Raw genomic sequence first — 15,710 nt, forward strand, 5'->3', positions numbered from 1 at the left:
CAAGTGACTATATACAGTATACTATATATATATATATATATATATATATATATATATATATATATATATATATATATATATATATATATATATATATATATATATATATAGTATACTGTATATAGTCACTTGTTACATTTTTACTTTTTATAATATTATTTTTGTTTCTTTGTGCTTTAAGTTGCTTTGCATGAAGAATTATTTTATTAGCTACTATAGCTTTGTGAGTTTGTATGAGTGAATGTCAAATTTCCAATCACCACAATATAACACACTTTAGCTCATTCTGGTTTATCAGAATCCATTAAAAACTATGTGTTTGCACTTAGTGTCTGTTATGAAATACTTGATATGTTTCAGTACATTACACTGCTCTTTGTTGTATATGTGCCAAGTCCATAATGCGTAATGAACCGTACAAAATTAATTCCTAAAATGTAACTTCTGTCAGATAAGACGCATTGACAATGAAGGGAAATATAAATGTATATTTGGACATATCATTAAACTTTGAAGACATCTTGAATATATTGTTATTCTTAAATACATATTGTACTGTATTCATATTTACGTTATATTATAGCTATATACATGCACGTGGATTTGCAATGCAAATGCTGCAAATATTTTTCTTGTCAAATCTCTAGGAACAATTGCTGTTCTTCTGTACACCAGCTGACAGTTTCAGTTACACAAAGACCTCACGATGAAGAAAGAAAATGAAATGTTGTTTGCTGTGCCTGTGCTCTAAGTCACTGGGATCAGCATGTGCCGGTCACAGACTGTTACAGTCCTCATTGCTTGAATGAGAATGTTTTCATTGTGTTATCAAAGGGCGAGAGAGACCGTGCAGCACTGTGTCTCCCTCTGCTGAGAGGAGAACAGCACACATCACAGTGTTGTGTGAATGTGTAAGCAAGCTCTAAATAAAAACCATGATAAAGAAACAAGCGTGATCTCCGTGCATCAGTATGCTCTCTTGCCTCATTTACTAATGTATACAGTGATTCAGACGTAACCTACCATTTACTCATTCTTTGTTTAAAGATATGATTGTGTGAAAAGATACAGAACATCTGTTGACTCATCATCCCTGAATTTATAAGTCACATACTAGAACATTCACACACAGTGCATTCACCGAGAGGAACATTTAATTGCTCATTGAGTTTACACTTTCTCAGCTCTGGAGACTTATTGGATTGTTGAATTTATGAATCACCTTTGCCAGATGATGTTTTTCTTCACAAATTAATTAGGAGAATTAAAATTAAACAATTGATGATATACAGAATGAGGATAGATGAAAATTATTTACATTTTATGAAATTAATGAGCTATTTTGAATGAATCAACTCAATAAATAATTCAATGACGCACCCATAGAGACAGAGACATCCAAAATCACATTCTCCCCTATTGATGAAAAACAGTAGGTCTATGTGACATAAGAAGCATGTCTGAATTTGCTCATAAGAGAGTAGACAAAATGTACCAGGTGACCTACTACTTTCGACAAGATTTTGAAGTATGCGACTGAAACTTTACTGTCCCATGAGGCCACAGGAGAGGATTCATGAATGGCAGTGAAGCGACACAACTGATGATGGTTTGTCACATTATAGTAGTTCTTACCCTACACCACCTGTCAAAAATGTTGATGGTTGATTCAACAAGGTGCTGAAAGCATTCTTTAGAAATGTTGGCCCATATTGATAGGATAGCATCTTGCAGTTGATGGAGATTTGCCACATCCCAAATATACTATATTGGGTTGAGATCTGGTGACTGTGGGGGCTATTTTAGTACAGTGAACTCATTGTCATGTTCAAGAAACCAATTTGAAATGATTCACACTTTGTGACATGGTGCATTATCCTGCTGGAAGTAGCAATAAGAGGATGGGTACATGGTGGTCATAAAGGGATGGACATGGTCAGAAACAATGCTCAGGCCGTGGCATTTAAACGATGCCCAATTGGCACTAAGGGGCCTAAAGTGTGCCAAGAAAACATCCCCCACACCATTACACCACCACCACCAGCCTGCACAGTTAAACATGGATCCATGTTCTCATTCTGTTTATGCCAAATTCTGACTCTATTTGAATATCTCAACAGAAATCGAGACTTATCAGACAAGGCAACATTTTTCCAGTCTTCAACTGTCCAACTTGTTGAGTCTATGCCATGGTGGAAGTAGCTTTTATTAATTTAATTTAATTTAATTTGTTACATTATATAGCGCTTTACTAGGCACTCAAAGTGCTTTAGATGGGGGAATCTCTTCAACCAGCACCATATGTGCAGCATCAACATGGATGATGCCACGGCAGCCATATTTCAGCCATATTCATGATGGACAGAGGCCAATGGGCAAATTTGGCCAGGATGCCGGGATTTTTAATGACCACAGAGAGTCAGGACCTCGATTTAAGGTCTCATCTGAAGGACGGTGCTCTCTGACAGTATAGTGTTCCCATCAATATAGGTCTCCCATCCAGGTACTGACCAGGCTCAGCCCTCTTGGACTACAGGGTGATATGGCTGCTGGCTAATAACTCTGCTAACAGCACTTATCACATGTACAGATACATGTGCGGTTATCTCATTGTTTTGCAGAACAGAGGCGACCGCACATGTACAGATACATGTGCGGTTATCTCATTGTTTTGCAGAACAGAGGCGCCAGAATGCAGTAATACTAAACAGTAAGGCAAGAGTGTGAAGCTATTACAGTCCAGTTGGGCTCTGCCCCTTTGTATACAGTTAATTTGCCTGTCACTGAGTCCAAAGTAAAGGAACTGTTAGAAGGGTTTCTCTGAGCCAATGGCATCCCTCAGTGCATCGGTGCCGGGGAAATCAGGCAGCCAATCATAGAGTGGTTTTGCATTTTCATGTGGACAATTTTTTTTTTTTTAACTGTGCTTGTGTGGATGAGATTTATTATTATAATTTTTTTTGAGGAAACATTTTTATGTAGACTAGGTCTTTTTTAAATGTTTGTTATTTGAATGATTTGTATGGTTACTGACTGTAATTGATCACACATTGAGTTATTTTTGACAGCATAATCACCTGACCTGTGACTTATCACCTGCTCCCTTATTATTCAGGTAATTATTCATATTCCTGAATCACTATTAAATTGTGTGGAATGTAACAAATCTCCATTCACTTTAGCCTGTTTATAAAAACACAGATGATAAAAAATATCTTGTTTATTGAGAAAGTGACTGTAACTGTCACTGTCAATTTGAGACGCACACACTTTCTTTTGATATTAAAGCATTAATAGATTTTTAGAAAACTATAGTTTGGTTGGGTAATAGGTAACTGTAGTTTGAATGTTTTGTGTTGAGCAATTTTATTATTATTATTTTTTAAATCATATTATGTTTAGTATATTAACATTCTTGAATGTTACTGTATATATGACAACTGAATTAACTTGTTCTTAAGTAATATAATGCTTTCTTTTTTATAGAGGCAGTAGACTGATGCAATCCAGATTTTTAAAACCCTAACCGTTGGACCACCTTTAGTAATGACATCAGACTTCTGACTAATTTTATTTTTAAATATTTTAATGCTTTTGTCCAATTTTTTTCCCCCTTTATTTTTAAAAGAAGGGTGTTTGTTGGTCACTGATTATGATAAACTGTTAAATAAATAAACTGCTGAGAATTTATATTTTAAAAGTTTTTCTCCAAATTTGAAATGGTCCATGTGTAATTTCAACATCAACTTGGTACATCAGATGGCAACATTGTTTTATGTTGCCATTACATTTCAGTTGTATTTTCAGTTTCAACAAAAGTGATTTTCACATCACGTCACATTGTAACATTGACTGAACTACTACAGCCAAAGTGATCAGGGAGACGGGTAGAAAGGTGTGTCATCTGGAAGGAGGAAAGAAGATAAGGAGACTTGGTGGTGGAATGAGCGAGTCCAGGAGAGTATCCAGAGGAAGAGGTTAGCTAGGAAGAAGTGGGACAGTGAGAGGACGGAGGGAAGTAGACAGGAATATAGGGCGATGCATTGTGTGGTTAAGCATATGAGGACATTTATGCAATGTTAGATGGTAAGGAAGGTGAGAGGGATGTGCAGCAGGTTAGAGTGATTAAAGATAGAGATGGAAATGTTTTGACAGGTGACAGGAAGGTGAGGGAAAGATGGAACTGAGGAACTGATGAATGAGGAAAATGACAGGGAGAGAAGAGTTGTAGAGGCAAATATTGTTGACCAGGAAGTAGAAAGCATTAGCAAGGGTGAAGTTAGGAGAGCTTTGAAGAGAATGAAGAGAGGAAAGGCAGTTGGTCCAGATGACATACCAGTGGAGGTATGGAAGTGTCTGGGAGAAATGTCAGTAAAGTTTTTAACTAGGTTGTTCAACAAGGTTTTAGAGAGTGAGAGGATGCCTGAGGAATGGAGGAGAAGTGATTTGGTGCCGATTTTTAAGAACAAGGGAGATGTGCAGAGTTGTGGAAACTACAGAGGTATTAAGCTGATGAGCCATACAATGAAGTTGTGGGAAAGAGTAGTGGAAGCAAGGCTAAGGGGAGAAGTGGACATTTGTGAGCAGCTGTATGGAAAGAGCACTACAGATGCATTATTTGCTTTGAGAATGTTAATGGAGAAGTACAGAGAGGGTCAGAATGAGCTGCATTGTGTCTTTGTAGATTTAGAGAAAGCATATGACAGAGTGCCAAGAGAGGAGCTGTGGTATTGTATGAGGAGGTCTGGAGTGGCAGAGAAGTATGTTAGAGTGGTCCAGGATATGTATGAGAGCAGTAGGACAGTGGTACGGTGTGCCGTAGGTGAGACAAAGGACTTCACGGTGAAGGTGGGACCGGAACAAGGATCGCCTCTGAGCCCCTTCTTGTTTGCTAACAGATGAAGTCAGACAGGAATCTCCATGGACTATGATGTTTGTGGATGACATAGTGATCTGTAGTGAGAGCAGGGAGCCGGTGGAGGAAAGTCTAGAGAGGTGGAGGTTTGCTCTGGAGAGAAGAGGAATGAAGGTTAGTCACAGCAAGACAGAATACATGTGTGCGAATGAGAGGGAACCAAGTGGAACAGTAAGGTTTCAGGGAGAAGAGGTAAAGAAGGTGCAGGATTTTACTTAGGGTCAACAGTCCAGACCAATGGGGAGTGTGGAAAAGAGGTGAAGAAGAAGCGTGTGCAGGCAGGTTTGAATTGGTGGAGAAAAGTGTCAGGTCTGTTGTGTGATGAAAGTGTACCAGCAAGAATGAAAGGAAAGGTGTACAGGACAGTAGTGAGATCAGCGATGTTGTTTGGTTTGGAGACAGTTGCACTGAGGAAAAGACCGGAGGAAGAGCTAGAGGTAGCAGAGCTGAAGATGTTGAGGTTCTCTTTGGGAATGACGAGGATGGATAGGATCAGGAATGAGTACATCAGAGGAACAGCACATGCGAGATATTTTGGAGACAAAGTTAGAGAGGCCAGGTTGAGATGGTTTGGACATGTTTAGAGGAGGGAGAGTGAATATATTGGTAAAAGGATGCTGAGGTTAGAGCTGCCAGGCAGGAGGTGAAGAATGGGAGAAGAAGCATGATCATTTGAATATACTCCTGGCTGGTTACAATTTCATTCGCATTCCTAAAAAGGTTTGCACATGCAGCATACATTACAGACATGCATAAACTAGGATATGTTATGTCTAATCAGGCAACCTTTATAGAAATAATAAACCAGTCTTATAAACGTATACATTTTGCTTGACAATTTCAAATATCATCTGTAAAAAGTATTTAAATCTCTCGACAGAAAGGTTTTTGTAGGTTTTAATAAAATGTTATTTAATAACAGTAGTCATAATGAGCATATTTCCAGTAGGCTACATGCCTCAGGCTTGTTCCGCCAACTCTATCATCAGAATACTCGGTAATCCTCAGCAAACTCTGAAAGCTGGTTGAAATGGCTCATTGTTTTTTTTTTTTTTTAGATGTGCTACTTCGGCTTTTGCGTCTTGCGTCATCAAACCGTTGACCTGTTACTTGCTTAGAACCAGCTCAAAAGAACCATTAGTTCAAAAACAGAACATAGTTCATAATGTTGATTCATTGATTATTACAAGAGATTTTTTGTTGAAATGTCAACATTGTTTCAACAGTAACTGAGGGTGCAAAAGTGATGTTGAAAAAATATTCTATAATGTTGAATCAATGATATTATCATTGATTTGGGGTTGAAATCTCATTATTGCTTCAACATTCACTACGGGTGCAAGGGTGATGCTAATCTGGGTTGGCACCGTCACTGCAATAAACATCCAGAGAAGGTGTTGTCAACATTTTTGTAATGTGTAGTTTTGTTTTGTTTCATTATGTTTGGGTTCTGTTTTCCATGATCTGTTTGCTTGATTATATTATTAATTTACATGACTTTTCCAGGTCTAGACATCCAGGTTTTCCAAGGCCATAGGTAGGCATCCTGGTTCTGAAAAGTTGGTGAATTAAAAAAAGAAATATTGTGTAATTTTGGCTTATTTTAAAGCTTGTTTTGTGCATTCTGAATAAGGCTGTGTCAACCCTAACCACGTGAGTGCCTTGGAATTTTTGTTGTTTCATCTGATATTTACCTATTATGCATCCAATGAGCACCAGTGGCCATGCTTGTAGTACACCCAGTGCAGCATTTTCATTACAGTGCAATAGCCACACACATTTACCTATCTGTTATCTAAATAGGAAGAACTGAGGGGTGTGGCACAGGAATCTTGGTGCAAAACTGGGAACTGCTCTGTGGCGGAACCTTTCTCATGTCAAACATTTCCCTACAGTTGAAAACAACTAAATGGAAGGGCTCCAGGATATATAGAAGATTGTTGCCGTTTTATTTGCCTGAATGTGCTGAAAGATCCAGTGGCTATCCCATGTGGGCACAGCTACTGCATAGGATGCATTCATGATTTTTGGAACAAAATTATAATTTGGGGGACATTTATCACCAGGCCTGTTCTGAACAGAAATCCCATAATGGCAGATACGGAGGACGAGCCGAAGAAACTGGAACTTTCAGGTGACTCTGAGATTTGTAGCAATTGCATGCCAGGTAATGTAGCCTGTGATTTCTGTACAAGTATCAAACAAAAGGCTGTGAAGTTTTGTTTGGTATGTTTGGCATCTTACTGCCAAAATCACCTTCAAGCACACAACAAATCTCCTGCCTTGAAGAAACACTCGATGATTGAAGCCTCTGTGAACCTCAGCCTGCAGGAGAAGATCTGTCCTCATCATGACAAATATTTGGAGATATATTGTCGAACTGATCAACAGTGCATATGTCCTTTGTGTGTGATGGATGACCACAAAAATCACGATACAGTACCAGCAGATGTGGAAAGCACAAAGAAACAGGTAAAGAAAAATAAGCATCTTGTGTGCAAGTATTACGTAACCAGTCCGTGACTGTTGGCACTCTGAGGGTTAATAAACAGAACTGCATGTGTGTTGCGGAAGAACATTGTACCCGAAACTACTACTCCCTGTTTAGACGAGTCATGCAGGTACTGTGCTTGCACAGCGGTGCCGACTTGAACCATGACATGAACCACTCTAAAGTTCGAATATAAACCCTTATTAGGTGCACTGTACTGATTTAGGATAAGACAAAAACACGGTTTAGAAAATGGATTCATGATGTACTTAAAGGGGTACTTCAGCCCTGGGAAGATGAATCTGTATTTAAACTGGGTAATTAATGTGGTAGAAATGTGAAATTATTTTTGAATTTGGTGCTTTCTAGATTGAGAAAAGACAGAAAATGTATTTTTGTCTCATGGGGATGAAAGACAACAACCCAAAGCCACCAACTGGATTACTGTGACTGAGTTTGAGAAGATACTACAATTAAAAACTGAACGTGTCTGTTCAATATAATGAGTGAGTCACCGCGCGAGTATCACAGCACTAAGCACTAACTGCAGGAGTGAGATTACATTTAACATCATAAGCTGATGAGCTCTCGTGATGAGAGCTGAGGTAATCGCGGCCACATTCGCAGCATTCATTCACAATGCGTGTTCAGTCTGGCGCGTTTTCAGTTCATGCCTTTGGAAGCTTAATTTTCATAGAAATTAATTTGAGAAGTTAAAAGACTTACATTGCTCTCTGTCTCAGCATAGTTCAGTTTCAATGAATGCCTGCAGCTGCGAGCTGAGTGCTGTGAGTGCAATCTCCCATTCCCCATGCAGAGTCCTGCAACGGGTAGGCGTGTACCCGCAAAAAAAATGGCTAAAACGGGTGGATTGTGACATTTATAAAATTCAAGGGCGGGGATGCGGGCGGATAATTAACCCTGTGCGGTGCGGGCGGGTAGTAGCGCGGATCGTCGGATGAAAAATATGTGCAATATTTCTGTGGCAAAGTGATCGAGAGAGAGAGAGAGCGAGCGAGACCGGGGTGTGATTGTGAATGAGCGTCACCTGCGAGCCACACCGGCCTCGAGTCCTCTTAGGGAGCTCTGAAGCATATAAGGACGAGAGATCACCAGACCTGGATTTGACGTTGAGTTGTGTTTACGTTTTATTATGTGTGTGCGCTTGGCAGATGTCCATGAGGGGCTGCCCACAATACTTTCGTTTTGTTTGGTTAAAGTCTTTTAAATGTTCGCCGGTTCCCGCCTCCTTCTTCCCCCATCGAACATATTGTCGGCTATTACAATTTCTATGTCCAAATTACCATTACACATACACGCAACAACGATATCCCATTTGACCCATCACATCACCACCACTGCGACATTGACACTTTTGTTGATGCCTCTCGTAACCCAGAAGGAGCGAGCGTTGCAGGAGTAGCAATGGATGAATTAAAAGTAAATTTGGTGAGTGGAGTAGCTATATGAAATTGTTGACAACGAGTCTTTAAAGGCACTTTTGCCTGTTTCATAAGCCCATTCATGACGTTGTGATGTTGAGAGAGGTGCAGGATCAAAAATAAAGCATTTTAATTTGAATGTTTTAGCGTGTGTGATTTATCGTGGTCACGGGTCGGGTAACGGGCCAAATATTAACGGGTCTGGGCGGGTGCGGATTTAATTTAGATTTTTTTCACGGGTCACGGTCGGATCTGGTGCTAAACCTTGTGGGTACGGGCGGGGGCGGGTCTCCAAAAATGGACCCGTGCAGGACTCTGCCCCCATGCGCGGCTATAAAACCTGCTGAAATAGCTCCCTCTGCTGGCTGTAGTCTTTAGCCTTTGGCCAAACATTCCTCCTATGACGCAAATATCGTCAATTTGCGTCAATGGAGGAATTTTTCCAGAAATAAAATGCATAAATCTCTTGTCTCAGGGGGATATGAGGGGGAAAAGCACAATCATTTGAATATACTCCAGGGTTTCTACTGATACAAAGCCATATGCTAATCGCTGAAGTAGCCCTTTAATTTGTGTCAATTTTGTAGAAAAATAAATAAAAATGTATGGACTGCAGCTCTGACAAGATACGTTTTTATGGTTTCTTATGGAAGACACAGGGAATTACAGTATCCTCAGAATTCTTTAGGAGCCAAAACCATTTTCTGCTGAGGTGATGCACATTTTCCAAAGTGCCCTCCAGCTCAATATGAACAGCTTTCATTGTACAGAAAAGTTCATGCAACAGAGTAACAAGGAAAAAATGTGTGAGAAAGGAGGCATTCGGCTGAAGTTTTTAGGCTAAAAAGCAAACCTGTAAAGAAGTGTAATGTTATAAGGTTAGGATAATATAACAAAAATAACTTCCTGATTCACATTCAAATTTCAATCGGCTACACAAAAAGGTCCCTATAGCAGAGCTTCCTGCTAACCATTCAGAGAGGCTTTATCTGTTGGCTTTGTGGCCAGCTACTTTGAATATTATATATACACTCACAAATAAAGTCTATACACTAATTTGTTTGTGACAAATGAGTACAAGAGTAACTCATATTAAATTATCAAATGGAATAGGCCTAGACGTTATGCTGGCAACATTAACAAATTCCCAAATAATGCAGTGTCTATTCTATAATGTCACATTAATTCTCCTCCACAGAATAATTATTGTTAAAAAGCATGAATATCACAATGAAAACACTTGTGTTTCTTCACAGAAAGAATTAGGCATGACACAACAGAAATACAAGCTTAAAATCCACACTAAAGAAAAAGACCTGTTGGAGCTTAAACAAGCTGCAGATGCCCTGAAAGTAAGACATTTTCAGAACTGCTTTAACTTAATAAAATGGATGAATCATCAAATGTTTTGAATCAAAAGTAATTAACCTGGAAATTAATTTGTGCCCGAAAAGAGCTCTGCACAGGCTGCTTTGGAAAATGGTGAACAGATCTTCAGTGAGTTGATGCAGTCTATTGAAAGGAGGAGGTGTAAGTTCAGAGATCTGATCCGAGATCAAGAGAGAGCTGCGGATAGCATGCTGCAGACATTGGAGCAAGAAATCAATGAGCTCAAAAAGAGAGATCATGAGTTGGAGATGCTTCTGGAGTCTGAAGATCACGTTCACGTTCTTCAGGCAATCCTAACCCCAATGCTGACTGAAAAATATATAACAAAATTGCTCAAATGGAGCCATTTGACAAATGCTTCTCTCTCTTTCTTTACAGAACTGCCATTCCTTCACTTCTGGCCTTCTTAACCCACCCTTCACAATAGCTACACTCTCAGATTTTAGCAAGGTAAACGATGCAATATCGGTTCTAAAGCAGAAGCTTGACGTTGTCCTTAAAGGGGAATGGCTCAGGATTTATCAAGCAGGTGAGGGGGAAACAAACCAAGCTGATTTTTCTGCCTAAGCAGTTTCTGGTTAGGTGATTTTCAAATTGTTATCTAATTGGGCCTTTTTGGTAAATAGTTTCCTTGTGATACACATGATTTTTATTTTCTCTACAGCTAGATCAATGAAGATCCTTCACTGCACAGTGCCCAAAAATAGATCAGAGTTCCTGCACCGTAAGTCTGCACTAATGCAACGTGGTATTCTGAATTTCCGAAAAGCTGTGATCACATCCATGCGGATATTCAGACCAACATCACAATTTCTTTTACTGTTAAAGTTGTATTATTTTAACAGTTTAGAAACTTACATTTTTGACCCAGTTAATTTTGAGTGAATGAGCCCCAGCAAAGTACAAACAGAATCAACCATTGTGTCTCCGAACAACACAGAATAGAGGTGTTTCATTATAAATGAACAGTTTTGTTAAAAGATTTGGTTGATTGAATGACTCACTCACTCACTCATAATGTAAGGCTGCATCCAATATCGCATACCTCCGTAATATATAGTAGGTGGAAAACAGTATGTCACAAAAGAAGTATGTCTGAATTCAGTAGCCTACTCATAAAAAGTAGGCAACCGACGCTGGTAGATCACATGATAAGGACAACATAGTGAATGTAGTATGTCCAGATTACCTTCATACACACATCCATACTATACAGATCATACTTTTTTTAGCGGTTAAGTAATTAATTAATTACAAATTACTTACAAGTACCTACTCAAGAGATTATGCGATTTCGGATGCAGCCACGGCTACTTTGTTTCATTCCTAAATAAATCCATGTTTTAAACAAATCAATAAAGTCACTGGTCGCAACTTGCTGGCATAACGATGAAACCCACACTCCGAAATTATACATACATCCCTAGTAGGCTAGGTGAAAAACAGTTTGTGACAGAAGAATTATGTCCGAATTCACAGTTCTAATAAGGGTAGGCAAAAAGTACACGGATATACTTCTGGCAAGAGGTAGGATTTGTAATAGGAGGATTTGTGAATGTCAGTGAAGCGACACAACTGGTGCTAGTAGGTCCCATGTCAGTGACAACACGGTGAACATAGAATGTCTAGATTACTTTTATACTAAACACATACAATCGCAAAGTAAGTACTTAAAAGGATAGTTCACTTTGATATGTTTTAGCTTACCTTATCGGCATCTGAGATGTAGGAGTATTTGTTTCCCCAGTAGTTTCAATTTTGATCATTTTAGGTCAAACCGTTCTTGTCTGTGCCTCACATAATGCAGGTCTATGGTCACCACCTCAAAAAGCATACACAGAGAAGTCCAAATTTAACAATCCCCCATCGTAAGTACACACTGATGGCCTAAGACAGGAAACGAGTGGTTTGTGTGAGAAAACGAACAGTATTTATATCGTTTTTACCTCTTGTACACCACAGGAAACACGCACGCGCGCCCTCGGATCAGTCGGACGTAGTGGTGTACAAGAGGTAAAAATGATATAAATACTGTTCGTTTTCTCACACAAACCGCTTGTTTCGTGTCTTAGGCCATCAGTGTGTACGATGGGGGATTGTTTAATTTGGACTTCTCTGTGTATGCTCTTTGAGGTGGTGACCATAGACCTGCATTATGTGAGGCACAGACAAGAACGGTTTGACCTAAAATGATCAAAATTGAAACTACTGGGGAAACAAATACTCCTACATCTCGGATGCCCATGAGGTAAGCTAAAACATATCAAAATTTAATTTCAAAGTGAACTATCCCTTTAATCACGACAGTAAACGATTACGGACGCAGTCAACTTGAGCCTAGCAATATGTGCTGTAATCTCGCAACACCGCTTAGCCGATCAAATTCGAGGACCATAACTAATGTAGATGTTAGTGTTCTTCAACTTCTCATCTGATATGTATTTATACATGCTTTGAATATGATACACCATGAATAAACATTTTTGATCTCTTAACCTCTTATCCATTTCTCAGATTCCTGCCCTCTGCAACTAAATCCTTTAACAGCCCACAAGGACCTTAGTTTGTCCAATGGGAACAGAGAAGTGGCCGTTCAGAGCCAAGAGCAATCCTGTCCCGACCACCCGGAGCGCTTTGATTACTGGTGCCAGGTGCTGGGCACTGAAGGCCTGACAGGCTGCAGCTACTGGGAGGTGGAATGGAGTGGGATGGGAGTAAACATTGCCGTCGCGTACAACAACATTGCCAGGAAAGGGGAAAGCAGTGAAGCTCACTTCGGTCACAATGACCAATCCTGGAGTTTGTTCTGCTGCAGAAGAGGTTATGCTTTCCGGCACAACGGGATTGTCAGTAAGATCGCAGAGTCTGGTTCGTCAAAGATAGGTGTTTATCTAGATCATAGGGCCGGGACACTTGCTTTTTACAGCATTGATGACTCGATGATCCTCCTTCACAGAGTTCAGACCACATTCACACAACCTCTCTACCCTGGCTTTGAGTTTGTGTGTTGTGGAGCCTCGGTCAAGTTGTGTCAGCTGGAGTGAGGGAATAAAGGGTCAGCCTATTTGGCAATGAAATTTAAAAATGATAGGTTTTATCTTTAATATAAAATATTAAAGATAAAAATTGATTTACAACAAATATCAACACTACTTTTACAAGAAATTATTACTAAGTATGCACAATATGAAAATTTTGGCCGATACACATAAGCTGATAATTATTTTCATGTTATGGCAAATAACTAATGGCTGATATTAAAGTAATGTAGTGTATATATATATATATATATATATATATATATATATATATATATATATATATATATATATATATATATATATATATATATATATATATATATATATATATATATATATATATATCATGTTACTGAATTAACAATAAAGTGAAGGCTAAAATAAGTCATTTAAAATTCTAATTGAGTTTAGACATAAAAAACGGATATTCAGTATGATTACATTAAACATTAATGACATATTTAGTGTTTTTAAAGACTAACTCAATTATGTAAATGGTAATATAATAAGAAAAGTATCTGTAGCATATTTTGACAAATGGTAGGCTAGTTCTAAATTATCCACAAAAAAAAATTGTCCAGTCAGCCAAACACTTGTGACACATTTATGTCTATGTCTTTTCATTTAAAGTACTTCACACAATGAATTGCTGTTATTTTTGTCCGTGGAATGTCCATTGAGTTTAATATTGTCTAAATGCCTTTATACACTTTCATTGTCATTTCTGATTAAAAAGTCAGAAACAATCCAAATAAAACACATTATGTTTAGTACTATATTTGCTTCGCCTTTCAGAGTCTACCTCATTCGTTACATCGTAGAGTCTATTTCCTTATGTCAATTTGACATTACAGTGTTAGTTAGTACAAGCGCTCAAATAAATGACGCACCACACTTCAATGACACAAGACTTATAGACAAAATAACAAGAAACAGCGACCTCTTGTGGCCAAACAGGAAAAACTACGTGAGAAAAATCAACTAGTAACCTAGGCTAGCCTATGAGATCATTTAAAAAATAAATTTGTGAACTATAAACTGTTCAAAATCACTATATTTACTATCATTTTGCGTTAGCTTCCCAAGACGATGCAATTTTTCAGTCAAAGTACAGGAAGTAGGTTTGGAAATAAAAAGTTGCGGGTTGATGGCTACCGGGCTAATAAATTATATTATAAACATGTAATGTACTAGTTTATCTAAGCTCATGTGAGTGCACTGATAGACTGGCTGAATAAATGATGGTTGTGATAAACTAACTGAGGAAAAGATTCGGGTCCATGCGACCTCCAATGTGGTTTCAGACCATGTTACACTAGCGCCAGTTTAGAGATGAAAATAAGCTGCTATTTGGCAGTGCATCAAGATGCAGTTCTGCTTGTTTTGGAAACAACAGAACATTCCCACAAGACAGATTTTAGCATAGTTCTTACTGAGGTGATTCAGACTAATTATAGCCTACTGATTTACAACTGAGATGAAATTTGCTTATCAGCTACAGATTGAGGTTATTAAATCCAGATTTTTTTTTTTATAGACCACGTTACCTTACCTTAAATGCATTATTTTTGCTAAATATTTAGTTTATCTCTGTCATCTGTACCGCGAAGCTCGTTTTGGTATAACTCATTTGAGCAAACGCAAATGGTCTTCTAATGAAATGTAGGTTTACCCTCTCACCCATTTCCCTGTCCTCTACTGATAGCCTATATTAAAACTAAAAGGGTACATTGTTAAACATCTAAATGACATAATAATGTTATGGGACTAAATTAATTTACTAAGAAAACTATTCGTAAACCCATGCCCCAATTGTACATGGATGCCAATGTCGTGTTTTTATAGATGACTTAGTCTAGCTTCAACATATCTGAATTGCCATGTAAAATGTTCGAGTAGGCTACATTCGATATTGTGCTTACCACCAGTCACTATATGCTTCCACGGTAGGCTAGTTGAAACTGAACAAGCACCATCTAAAGTCATTTATGAATCAAAAATATGAATTTAAAAATATTATGCGAAAACTAAAGTATTTCCACTAGGGGGCAGACATCCCTCTTCTCATTCAACTCCTCCACTTCATTTCGCTTCATTTACACTTTGGGTGCGTCTCAATCAGTTCCCTAGTTCAGCAGTCAGGGCACTGATAAGGATTTAAGTCAATGGGGTGACTCCCTGATCAGTGCCCTGACTGCTGAACTAGAGAGCTGATTGAGACGCCGTTTGTCAACCATGAAAAAGAAACTAGTCACTAATTACAATACTTACGCATTGTCTTCTGACAATTTAGTGACTATGAATTAAATTAATATAAATGTAGTCATCTGCCTTCACAAATATTTAGATGTTTGAGGATCGTAATATTTCCTCTGTGGGGCAGGGGTGCAAACTACCAAGACACTGTGTACAAAGGACATGTTCAGTGATCC

At 38.5% G+C, this 15,710-nt stretch overlaps 1 protein-coding gene across 1 annotated transcript; it reads left to right on the forward strand.

Moving 5' to 3' along the window:
- Positions 1-6,810: 6,810 nt before the first annotated feature.
- ftr66 (finTRIM family, member 66) lies at positions 6,811-13,474 on the forward strand. The gene is made up of 6 exons (XM_067453248.1): positions 6,811-7,387; positions 10,105-10,200; positions 10,303-10,524; positions 10,616-10,766; positions 10,902-10,961; positions 12,752-13,474. Exons 1-6 carry the CDS (start codon positions 7,007-7,009, stop codon positions 13,279-13,281), a joined length of 1,440 nt encoding a protein of 479 aa, XP_067309349.1. The 5' UTR covers positions 6,811-7,006; the 3' UTR covers positions 13,282-13,474.
- Positions 13,475-15,710: the final 2,236 nt, after the last annotated feature.

This window comes from Pseudorasbora parva, chromosome 9, assembly GCF_024679245.1.
Source record: "Pseudorasbora parva isolate DD20220531a chromosome 9, ASM2467924v1, whole genome shotgun sequence".
Taxonomy (NCBI): Eukaryota; Metazoa; Chordata; class Actinopteri; order Cypriniformes; family Gobionidae; genus Pseudorasbora; species Pseudorasbora parva.